General features: G+C 43.0%; 1 protein-coding gene across 2 annotated transcripts; it reads right to left on the bottom strand.

Moving 5' to 3' along the window:
- Positions 1 to 264: 264 nt before the first annotated feature.
- Positions 265 to 11974, bottom strand: PCDH18 (protocadherin 18). Of its 2 annotated transcripts, none has more exons than XM_005485633.3 (4): positions 8311 to 11974; positions 7321 to 7409; positions 7031 to 7194; positions 265 to 2411 (listed from the first exon to the last, which is right to left on the bottom strand). In XM_005485633.3, exons 1-4 carry the CDS (start codon positions 10792 to 10794, stop codon positions 1735 to 1737), a joined length of 3414 nt encoding a protein of 1137 aa, XP_005485690.1. In that variant the 5' UTR covers positions 10795 to 11974; the 3' UTR covers positions 265 to 1734. The 2 variants fall into 2 exon arrangements, with proteins under 2 accessions (XP_005485690.1, XP_005485691.1); XM_005485634.3 differs by having other exon boundaries at positions 269 to 2411; positions 7321 to 7406; positions 8311 to 11970.
- Positions 11975 to 12228: the final 254 nt, after the last annotated feature.

Genomic DNA, 12228 nt, shown 5'->3' with positions numbered 1-12228 from the left:
GTTCTAACCACTAAAGCATAGACTGAGCTCCTGATGGTGAGAACAAGGTGAGAACCTCTCCATTGTTCAGGTGTCAACAAATGTCTACGCATCTTCAAATGTCCCATCTACAGCACTGTGGAACCAATAAGGAGATTAAAGTTTCCTTGCACACAAAGAAAGCAAATTAAGCTTATGCATACAACAAAATTTTTGCTTTTTGGGGATAACATTAAGCAGGAATTTTTGTGTCTAGCACAAAAAAAAAAAAATATTTTATAAGATACTTTACCAGGGCCATTCTCCAGAACCAATGTATCAGTTTTGTGCCCAGGTTGACTTGGATTATTCCAACAGTTTTCCACAGTTCTGGCAAAAAAATATATATCATATAAAATATCCATTTGCATAAATGCCAAAAAAATACAGTTTTTTACGGCTGTCTCTTAACACTCCTGAAATGAGCACAGGGGGTTCAAAACCCACCCATGTTTCTCAACAGTAAAATCCATTTGTTTGCTACTAAAAAGATCTCCTTGTGTGTGATAGGCTAACAAAAAACAGTTTTGAAGACGTAATTAAAAGGATGACATTGACTTTTATCTGAGCAATATTAGTTACATCACCCCCACTACAGCAATGGCACCATAATATAAATGACTTTTCACCAAGCTTCAGGACAGAGAAAAGCCCCACTATGGAAAGATGGGATGCAGCCAGAGCAAATGTACCTGCTGGCTTGCCCATTGCTAGGAAGTTCAAACATTTTTCTACTGCTTTACAAACAAAAGACAGGCACACTTACAACAGAGAATATAGCTAATATAAAATGTAGCTGCTGTGCAGAGGCAAAATATAGCTGTTTTTCTGGAAGATGCAACATTGCTTTTATTTTGGTGTCATTTACAAAGATAAAGCAGTTCATTGCAATTTTTGTATTTACATAAATTCAGAATTCAGCTTGAGGTCGGAAAAGCTGATTTTATTGCTGTCTTTCAAGTATACACTGCTGACTTCAACTGGCTTTGCAGTGTAACAACAGCACAACAAATTTACATTTTTTTTTTGCAGAGATCACAGTGGAAGACCCATCACAGAATTCCATTATTTGTTCACTGGGGAAAACACTTATGTGCCAAAGACAGGAAAATTTCAGCCTGCAATAATCCATGACTTAAATTAGAAAATTATTCTATAGACCAAAAGCATCAAAATAAAAAAGGACATTTTAGGTTTTGTGGGAGTTACAATTATTTATTATAAGAATAAAACATTGCAAAAAAGGTGTTGGATCATTTACTGAAACTAACATTTGCATAACTTTTTCAGTGTTTTGAATTTGTATTTGAAACATTTGAAAGAAATTATAATGGAAAACAAATCCTTCTTCTTGTTTTTTCTTTCTTTTTTTTAAAACATGCCTGTGTGGCAAGAATGCTCTAACTTTGACAAGGGTGGTACCATCTATATACATTTAGGAAAACATGCTTGCTGTGGGTGTACAAAAATAAAATTTATTTGTTAAATTACACATAAATATAAGGTACAAATGTATTTTTAAAATACAGATAAAGATAATCACACTTGCATTGTGTACATATGAAAATACAGTATTTTAATATTCAACATACACAGACACATTTATGATAAATGCAACTAGTTGGCAATGCCAGTTCTCCTCAGTCTATTTTTTGTTCTTTTGTTTTTTCCCCTTCCAGTTTTCCATAAATATGGAAAAATAGGCTGTTGAAACAACTAGTTCTGCCGGACATCTTGCAGCAGCTTGTTAATTTCTGCCACCAGCTCACTGGCATCCATGAGTTCATGTTTGCCATCGCTGAGGTGGTTGAGCACATTGTCAAAATCATCCTCTTCGTAATTCTCCGGGATCTCCTCCATGGCCGGCAGCCATTTGGACGAAGGCTGCGCGCCCGAGTGAGTCCCCAGAGCGGGCCCGTTGCTGGCAGGGTTTTGGAAATGCGTGCTGGCTGCCCAGGCTGCCACCCCCGGTGGATAATTCACATTCTTGGCTGGCAAATGTCCCTTCCTGCGCTCCAGCGAGTTGGAGCGATCCGTCTCATTGCACTCCGTGTAGGCGTCCAGCGAGGGCGGCAGCAGGCGCTGGAAGACGCTGCTCATTTCCGAGAGGAGCGAGGAGGTGCAGGAGTCCCCTGAATCCTCCTCGCTCTGGCAGTCCTTCCCAAATGTTGAAAAGCTCTTCTTCTTCTCACTGGCGTCAGCTGCCTGGGCATCCTCCTCGAGGCCCTGGTGGTGCTGCTGCTGCTGCAGGTGCTGCTGCTGCGGTGCCTGGAACTCCTCGCCAGGGATGAACATGTTGCTTCTGTAGTCGGAAGAAGGAGAGGGCAGCGGGGGCATCCAGCACTGGTCCGAGTGGCCCAGGACCCTGCACTCCTCCGTGCACAGGCGCATGGCTGCAAGAGAGACACGGGAGAGTGAGCACCCCTCCTGCTGCATGCAGCACCTGCACTCGCAGGGGTGCCTGCCACCAGCACTGCAATCCCCCAGAGGCGTTTGACACCAGCCGGGGTCTGTGTACAAATCACAGACGGGATGGGGCTGCTGTGGAACTGCCTCAAGCTGTTTCATTTTCCAGCATCACTCTCATTACATGGTTGTGACAGTGGGAAGATGCCACCAGCTCACATCCCAGGCAGCAGACTAAGAACTTAATGTTACAACTCACTTTATAAGTTTTTGGACCAATCACACAAAGCAAAAGCACATTGACAGTAGTTCCATCCAACCACTATAAGCACAGGTACCTTTGGTTAAAACAATGCTTGCTTATTTCAAATACAATACCTGCTTGTAAGCCTTAAAAGACAATGCACAGAGCTCCACTATTAAGCTTCAACTTTCCTAATATCTTGCTAGATAAACTTTTCTGTAGCTTAGAGAGTTATTCTAGACAAGTGTTAATACACAAATCATTGTCCTATTTGTCCTTGCTTTTCTACAGTTTAAATAATTTTTCTGCTGACCAATCTCATGGCTGCTGCTTAGCTCTAATCACAGTTCTGCTGTCTCTGAGGCCTGCCTTTTGCAGCTTTCCCAAAACCCTCTGATTTTATGGATTCCCACAATTCCCCCTCTCTGCTCTGTGCAGGAACATGGCAAATACAAACGGTCTGGTACCTCCATTGCCAAGAACGAGAACAACCAGCGCAGTTCATGTAAGAGAGTAATGCAATCTCTTAGCTAAGATGAAGATAAACATGTGAATTGCAGGTGGAAAAACAAGCACTTGTGGCTTGAAGCCACATGAACCCTTTGTACAGTTCTAGCTCATTAAAAAATATAAAATGAAAGGAAGAAATTTCCGCCTCCAAGCACTCACTTGAGTTTTAGAGAAGTCTTCCACATGCAACAACTGAGGCATATCAGAGCAATCAAGGGGAAATTAAGAGCAAAGAATAATAACATTTCGAGGGATCTCCTTTTCCATTAAACAACTCCTTTGTTCTCACAATGAAGTATATGTAGAACTCAAGGTGATCCACTGCCTTTTATTTTATATTACCTTTTAAACTAAATCAGTTAAATTTGAATCCACTATCAGAATTTGAGGGTCTAATTCCCAGCCTGTGTGACTCTGGTGTTCATACTGGATTTATACTCTCAGGAGTACTTGCAGCTCTGTAGCTCAGGTTACTGGCCCATCCTGGCTCAGGCCTTGGCATAAGGAGAGCTCTAACCCGCTGGATGGGAACCCAGTCCAGCCATGAGGGCTGAAGAGCAGAAGATGGAAGAGCTGCTCTCTCAAACTCTCTCCCTGTTTCTCTCAGGTAGAAACGATAACGTGGGGCAAACGACTGAACTCTGAGTGCTCCACTGCTCCAGACTGGCCCACAAAGGGGCACTGCGAGGGTCCTTTGCAAATATTCCAAGAGGCCTGGGAATGGCTCCTGGAAGCAGAGACAGGCAAAGCCCAATTTGACAGACCTGCAGGGAGGGATGTGCCAGGACAGATGCTTAATTTTCCAGCCCAAAGGGAACTGATGGTAGGACACAAAGCCTCGCCTCACGCCATGTGTCTGTGTGCCTGCTGGAGAAGATCTGGGTGCTGCTGGGGCCCTAATGGGTCCGAGTCACCAACTTCAAGACAGCTTTCAGAAATGACAGACTCTTTGCATTATGCATATTTTGACCATAAGAAACTCCTGCCCATATCACTTAATGGTTAGATTATCCCACACAGAATAGAGTTTCTTGTTCTTTCTCAGCATATACTGACTGCAAAAGAAATGTTTGCAGTCATGCCCTGGAAGTTTTCCTTGCTCCCTCAACACATTTCCCATCTGGCTCTGGATCCACTCCATTTATCAAAAAATCTTTTTGTAGTGGTGTAAGCAGAACGGAACAGAGTATTTCAGTTTTGGATGTACTAGTGATTTATAAAGCCCTACTCTCATACTGTCAGCACTATATTTTTGCACTATACACAGCCTATCATATTGTTTGCTTTTCTAATGGCCTTTCCATTCCTATGAGTATAAACTTTCTCCATGTCATGCCTGCAACAGTATGAATTTCTTCAAGATTACAAGCTCAGACTGCAGCCTGGATATTGCTCAATCTATTGCAAAATAACTGCTGATCCTGGAAGTTTCAAACAAAAAAAGCAAACTAGAACATATCAGTGGCTGAAGTTTTGATACAAGTGACTGAAATGCCTGCAAGTATTTGTTCCCATATATGACATTTTCCTGAAAATGCCCAAGAGTTAGAACTGTCAAAAGATATATAAGTGATCCATGACCAGTTCTCAAGTCATCCCAGAAGGTGAGGATTATACTCCTAATTAAGAAGATTCCTTTAAGACTCCTTTAAATTCATTAGATACTTTCAGTGCTCTGGCATTTCATTAGCAGTGAAGTTTGTCTTAATGACAGTTTTGCAGCCATTTTTATCAGGAATGGTTTTAGTTTAAAATAATAAATTCTGACATTCCTGAACATAAGATCAAAAGATACTATGAAGTAACTGAATGGTGACACAATCTGTCCTTAAATCAGCAATAAATTTAAAAATGGCCAGATCAACAACAGCTTTTTTTTTTCTCTTTTTATTTTTTTCCAGAACTTAAACTTGCTGGTTAAGATTTAAAAAGAAAAAGAAACAAGTCTTTCAAGGACAGCTATGGAACTTTCCAATCATGTAATTTGTGGAGTTTTGGGGGACTGGCTCCATTCCTTTCTTGTTCCACCTTAAATAGACAAACTGAAAGGACCTTCCCACAGCATTTTTGCCTGTGTCTAGACTGACAATGCAGAAACCTTTCAGAATGGAGAACAGGAAACCTTCAGGAAGTTTTCTTTTCCTTTTCATATATTGGGATTGTAGATCAATTCAGGTCTCATCGGAACAGGTTCAACAGACTTATCTGAAGGATTAAGGCCAGGCATAGCAATAAATGGACATCTGGGTGAGACTAAATACCAATCTTGATAGCCCAACCCAGTTCTGTCTGCACTGAGAGGAGTTTCCCTTACTTTGAATTTAATTAGCCTGGCATTTTTGGAAATCCTATCCTTAGGCTTACTCTTTAGAGAGGGAATTGTAAGAGCTGAAAATGGGTCATGGGCACTTCAGCCAGCTAAGAGGACAACCATTCCCATTTGCCCACTGTAAAGGGATCACCCTTCCTTGGCAGCAGCAGGGCAGGGTGCCAGTGCAAACACCACTGCACTTCAAGTTCCCCAGGCCCACTCAGAGCTCCAGGATATCCCTCCCTGTCTCCTTCCTAGAGCATGGGAGAGAATGAGACATGCCTCATGCTAGCTGGCAGAGGAACAAGTAGGAGTTAGGGAGGATGAGGATAAAAATATATTAGAAGTCCAGATTTAGGTAAAAGATTCTGAAAACAAACTCTTCAAGGCCGCTGGTTTTGAGCACATTTGAGGAGGCAGGTGAATGGCTGGGTATGTGATACAAGACCTAGACTGGAGCAAAATATGCACAGAAAATTTTAAAGTTAAATTGTATGTGAAAAACAACCTGAACTTCTGGTGTTCTGTCTTGTCTAGCATAACAACCCTGGCTAATACATGGGGGTCACTTTAGGAAGGCCATGTGCTGCACCACCTCCCAAAGCAAAGGGCCTCCATTTATAAAATTGCTTTACTAAACTTGTTCAATTTATAAACGTGGTTCAGTGAACCCTACTGAAATTATCTGGCCCTCTGGTTATACAGAGAAAACTAAATATGATCTGAAGTAAGAACAAGATCTAGGGTACAACCAGAGGCTGTATAATTATTAAAGTAATTACAAAATTCTTCTATCTGTACTAAGCATGAATTCCCATGACCTTTCATTCAACTTTTATTTGGGCATAAATTTAAAAGCAATACTTCATATGCATGAATATGTGTATGTGTGTTTATCCTACTGCCACTCACCCTTTTCTAATTTTTTTTCCTTTCTGCCCTCTGCCCTTGAATTGTACCTCTTAAGCTCTTGCTTCCAGAAATTAGCATTGCAAGATTTAAAATCTGGGAAATATTTAGAACTTTCCCTTTCCACTCAAGTTCATTTTTCAGTGGGAAAAACACTTTTCTTTCTTCTCCATCCATATTTCTAGTTCACTTTCATACTCAATTTCTAAATAGTCAAGGTTTTTGTCATATGGATCAAATCCACTGTGGAAAACCTATCTCCCAAATTATAGGTCACTGTATTTTTAACAAACCACAACTGCCTGGCTTTGCAAAAACATCCACCCAGTCATTAAAAGTCTAAGGGCTTGGAGCAGATCATACTTTTAGGAGGAATTTGGAGCCAGCTTATGATGTGAGTAACAAAAAATACAGTAGGCATTGCTCTGGATAGATTTGCAGTTGTATCTGAGGTTTCATTTTAGTAGATACATCAAGGCTTCAACTCAGTATTTATCATGAAGCAAAGTAAAAAAGGAAGGAAATATAGGACTTGAAAGCTAAAGAATTTTTGCTTTCTCAGTAGTAGGTTTATCAAAGTGACAGCCAGGCAGAACTGTAAATAAACTGCTCAGCTTCCATTCTGCTCTTACCTGCAGGAATTCTTCCATCTGTAAGGAAAAGGTCACTGAATCCTTCCCCAAGAAGTCTGTCAATTGGAGACTCTCTCCCCAAATCATAATCACTGTCTCCAGCTTCACTATCACCCCGGCCACTGTCTTTCAAGCTGAATTTATCCATATCTTGTAGGGCATATCTGTAAAGAGAATTGTGGAGAACTACATTATCTCAAGTGCGTTATAATCCACATTTTCTTTAAAAATAGATGTCTCTATATTTCTGATCCTACACTCATATGTAGCCGAACAAACTGGATTCTTACCTGTAGCTTCTGGAATATTTGTTTCCTCGAAAACTTGGCCTTGGTTGATACTGGCCCTGATGAAGCATTGAGAGAAGCTGAGAAACCTGCTAAAGAAAAGGTGAAAAGACTGATTCCTTGAAATGAAAGCTCAAGCTCCTAGGTGTAAAACCACTAATTTGTTTCTCAGGTTTGTTTGAGGTTTCTTTTTTTCTCCTTTAATATTTAATTAAATCAAATTCCTGCACATATATAATGCAGTATAATAGACTATTTGATAGTGTAGTGTTTGACACAGAAAACATCTGAAGACTCTGTAAAATGAGGAAGTTCAATGCTGTTCATTAGCCTCTGAATTCCTAATAATTTATTCTTTAACAAGCAAAACAAGCAATTAAACAGAGGTGGAGTTTTGTTTTGGTTTAATATATTAGAATCAAGCCTTTAATATTCCAGGATCCTAATTCAAAACAAAACAGCCTTACTTTACATGTGAAGAGTTACCAGGACACAGCTCTTATTTATTCAAGCTATGACCCAGCATTTGCAGTAAAAACTAAGAGAGCCTCAAAGTTTGAGATACAGTGCAGCTGTATGTCACTGCAGCTGTACTCAAACTGTGTCAGAATGCTTTAGTTCTGCACCCCCATTAATCAAAGAGTTTCCTGGATTGTTTCTGAATATAAATACTCAGGTCCCCTTTCTCAGATGGAGCTGCACAGAGAGGAGGGAGAGGGAAGGCAAGGAAGAGTGAACAGTTGACCAGTGCAGAGCACTATGTTCCACTCCACTGTTTTGACCTTACAGGGAAGAACCAAGGAATAATGCTATTGCCAATAGATTTAACCCTGTTCCTCAGGGCAATGGAATCTGTTAATATTGGAGTAAAACTGAAAAGCTGTGACATCGAAGAGAAATCCATTACACATTCCCATGAGGGAATTGGAGTGTGTAGGCTTCCAAATGAGTGTCTGCATAAATGGATGTGCAAAACCAAGGTCTGGACCTTACCTCGACAGCTGGTGTAGCATGGGTGAGTTCCAGGGAGAAGTTTTCAGGCACATGGTTGGAGGAGATGGTCACCAGGCTGTTCAGGGACTGGTGGCTGTGGTGGCTCTGCCGGCTGCTCATCTGACCCCTCTCCAGGGCCGGGGAGGATGACGGTGAAGCTCTGTGGTGGGACCTGATGGGCAGAGTGCCATTTACCGTTGGCACCAGTGTGATGTCCCCTTTGTGGATCTGCCTGGAGGGACGTTTTGGGTGGTGCTGGTAGGTCGATTCGGCCACGCGACAGTTGTAAGACCTGGTGTCCTTTTTCTCTCGATTGCATCTCGTGGCAAAGATAACCATAATAACCAACAGCACAGCACATATAGATCCTAAGGATATAATGGTTATCATGGAGATGTCCAGGGAGGGCTGGCTTATCAAAGTTGCTTCAGTGCTTGAAAATGAATAAACATGCTCCAAAATGGTACATTTCAGAAGAGCTTTAGTACTAAGCTGAGGACTACCTTTATCCTGGACTATCACCAAAAACTCCCATTGTTTTGCTGGAACTGATTCAACACTCACATTGATAGAGATGTCACAAGTCTGGGGATCCATCACAAAGATGTTGTTTTCCTTGTCAGCTGCTATGGAGCAGCTGAGCTCAGAGTTCATACCAGAGTCTCTGTCTGTAGCCCTTATCCTGGTGACAAGAAAGCCAATTTCAGCATTTTTAGGGATTGAGATTTCTGCTGTGCTGTTGCGTAGCGCCGGCCCCACGATGACGGGAGCGTTGTCATTCTCATCGATGATGGTGAGTACAACCGTGGCATTGCTAATGAGCTGCTGGCTCCCTCCATCCCTAGCTTGGACCATGAAGGCAATTTGATTTACTTCTTCATGATCAAAGGTTCGCAGGGCATAGATCGCCCCGTTGGAGGGATCGATGGTCACGTAGGTGGTTATAGAACTTCCCAAAACAGAGTTCTCCAAAATAGTGTATGTCACCTGCCCATTGTCACCTAGATCTGGGTCTGTGGCTGTGACTGATGTGATGTATGCTCCAGGAGAGTTATTTTCCAAGATAACAACTTCATATCTGTTTGTCTGGAAGCGGGGTGGGTTGTCATTTTCATCACTGATTTGGACAGTAAAGTGTTTCACTGTGGAGAGACTTGGCGTTCCCTTGTCCTCTGCTATTACAGTCAAGATGTATTCAGATCTCTTTTCCCTATCTAGAGTGGCATTAGTTAAGATTAAATAGTTATTTTCATAAGTCTTTTGAAGTTTAAAGTGGCCGTGCCCATGGAGCTTACAAGTGATCTCTCCATTCACACCAGAGTCCTTATCTTGCACTCTGACCAGGGCAACAAAGGTGTCCAGGGGTGACCCCTCAGAAATGCAAGCTACCTCTTCTCTCTCTGTGGACATCAGATTTAAGTTGATTTCTGGCTTGTTGTCATTCACATCCACAACTTTAATTATAATTTTGCAGTGAGCTGGAATAGAATTTGGCCCCATATCCTGAGCCTGAGCGTCAATTTCATAGGATTTGGTTACTTCATAGTCCACTTGCTTCAGCAGGGTCAGGTGACCTTTTTCTGGATCTATCCTAAAAGTTTCTATAATTTTGGCAGACACATGACTGCTAAAGGAATACACGACCTTCCCATTGGCGCCCTCATCTGGATCAGTAGCATTGAGGTCTATGAGCAAAGTCCCAATAGGAGAGTTTTCCAAGAGCTGGATAATATATGACTGCTGCTCAAACACAGGGCTGTTGTCATTGGAATCAGAAATGCTGATTTTCAGGAGGGATGACCCAGATCTCTGAGGCACCCCTTTGTCAGAAGCAGTGAGTTGGAGTTCGTAAGTGGACTTCAGCTCACGATCCAGCTCTCTGACCACAATCAGCTCTGCATACTTAGCACCGTCAGTCCTGGTTCTCACATCAATGCTAAAGAAATCGTTTGCAGAAAGGGAATAAGTGTGAAGGGAGTTGTCTCCCACATCTGGATCAAAAGCACTGTCCAAAGGGATCCGAGTTCCTACAGCTGCACTCTCTGATATCTCAATAGGGATAAGAGCTCTGGAAAACTGTGGAGAGTTGTCATTAATATCCAGCACTTCAACTTCAACATGGAAAAGCTGCAGATGCTCAGTGGGCAGAGTGATCACATCAAACTCTATGGAGCAGTTTAAGTTTTTCTGGCACAGTTGTTCCCGATCAATTTTAGCTCCTATGCTGATTTCTCCATTATCCTCACGGACTACAAGCAAGGGAGAATTTCCCCTCTGCATGGCTCGAAACCGAACTGAGGAAGGGTTAGGCATTTTTAATAAAACATCAGCAACATCCTCCGATAGTCTTGCTATTACTGATCCAACCCTCTGCTCCTCATAAATCCTGTATTTCAAATTCTTGCCCAGCACAGCATTATTGCAAGATATTACGATCAGTGCAAAAAGGAATAAAAAGTGCATTTTACCGTCGATTCGATACATTTGTAAGTTTTTGCAATTAATTTCTCCCAATAAGTTAAAAAGCAATTATTTTGCCTTCCTTCGGTACCTTAAATCCAAAGCACATCTGGTCCTTTGCAGCTTGAAAACGCCTTTTCTAGCCAGCCAAGTATTAATAACTTACAGATCAGAAAACTTTTGGCTTTTTCTATACACACCGTTCCGGGACATCCAGATACAGTCTGTAAGCAATCCACGCTTTCTCATTTGACTCGGCGCTCCTCTTCCAGGCTGAGATGCTCCGGGGGGCAGCGTGCTCCTCTCCCACCCTCGGCATCCAGGGACCGCGGGCGGGATGGGGATGGATGCGCAGCCCGTCCTCCCGCCTGCTCCGCGCTCGCCGCCGCACTGAGCGCCCTCCCTCGCCGGCTCCAGCCTAAATTCCTCCGCAACTTCACTCCAAGTCCCCAGACAAAGCTTCTGCCCGGCCTGTGCTGAGCCCAGTGCAGCCAATCAGCCGGGGAGGGGAGGGGAGAGAAGGGGAGGGAAGGGAGGGGAAGCGATGGGGAGGGGGCCCCTCGGTCAGCGCCCGCCAAGGATGGGGGCTGGGGGGCGCAAATGACTAATGGGCAACTTTAAATCAACGTCTCTGCTCCCCACCCCCCGAATTTTCATGGCAATTTCAAGCGGGGTTTTGTGATTTTAATTCCTCCCCTTCCTGCCAGGAGAAATGCGATCGCACTCCTGATTTACATACTTTGGGTTACCCCTTGTTTAACTCGCTGCGAGCTTTTAAGTGGCTTTGCTTAGTAAAAGAGCCGGGGCTGACGTCTCGCTGTCCATGCCGCAAGAGCGTCTTCGTGCTGCTTGTTTGCCTACAACCTGCGTGTCCTCAGTCTTTGTGCTCCTGCTCGGAGCCCTGCGAGAGCTCCTCCGCCCCACGAAACCTGTCCTCCTCCTTCTCCCCAAGTCAGGAACATTTCGCATTCTCTGGCTGCCTCTCGCAGCGTCTCTGCCCTCAGCGCAGCTGCCTCTGCCTGAGCCCCGTTCCTCTGTGTGTTCATGTGTGCGATTGTCTCAGAGCTTTTTATTTGCTGTTCCAGTGCTACTTCAGATGATCTTTTTCATCCTGTTCGAAATAGCACTTCATGCTCCACCGCGACAGCCTGTGCTAAGCACACCTTCTACATGCCAAGTATTTTAAAGGAAAAGGAGCCACAAGACAGATTGTTTAGAAAACGACAAATTCCTCCCCTCTCTGATGTCGCAGAAAACTATTTACACTCCCACACATTTGCACACAAAAATATAATCTTGTGTCTGAGTCGAGCATGCATTTTGTGCAAACCAGAAATGTTACAGATCGATGTGTGAGCTTCAGGCTGCATTCAGGACATGGAAGCTGATGCATTCTTCTCACTTCAAATGTATCTATTTATGTGACTTCTACTTCCTTTTTACATAGGCTTTTACCAT

Source organism: Zonotrichia albicollis, chromosome 5 (genome assembly GCF_047830755.1).
Source record: "Zonotrichia albicollis isolate bZonAlb1 chromosome 5, bZonAlb1.hap1, whole genome shotgun sequence".
NCBI classification, from domain to species: Eukaryota; Metazoa; Chordata; class Aves; order Passeriformes; family Passerellidae; genus Zonotrichia; species Zonotrichia albicollis.
Note: the sequence above shows the minus strand (reverse complement) of the source record. Positions and strands in the feature narration are given on the sequence as shown.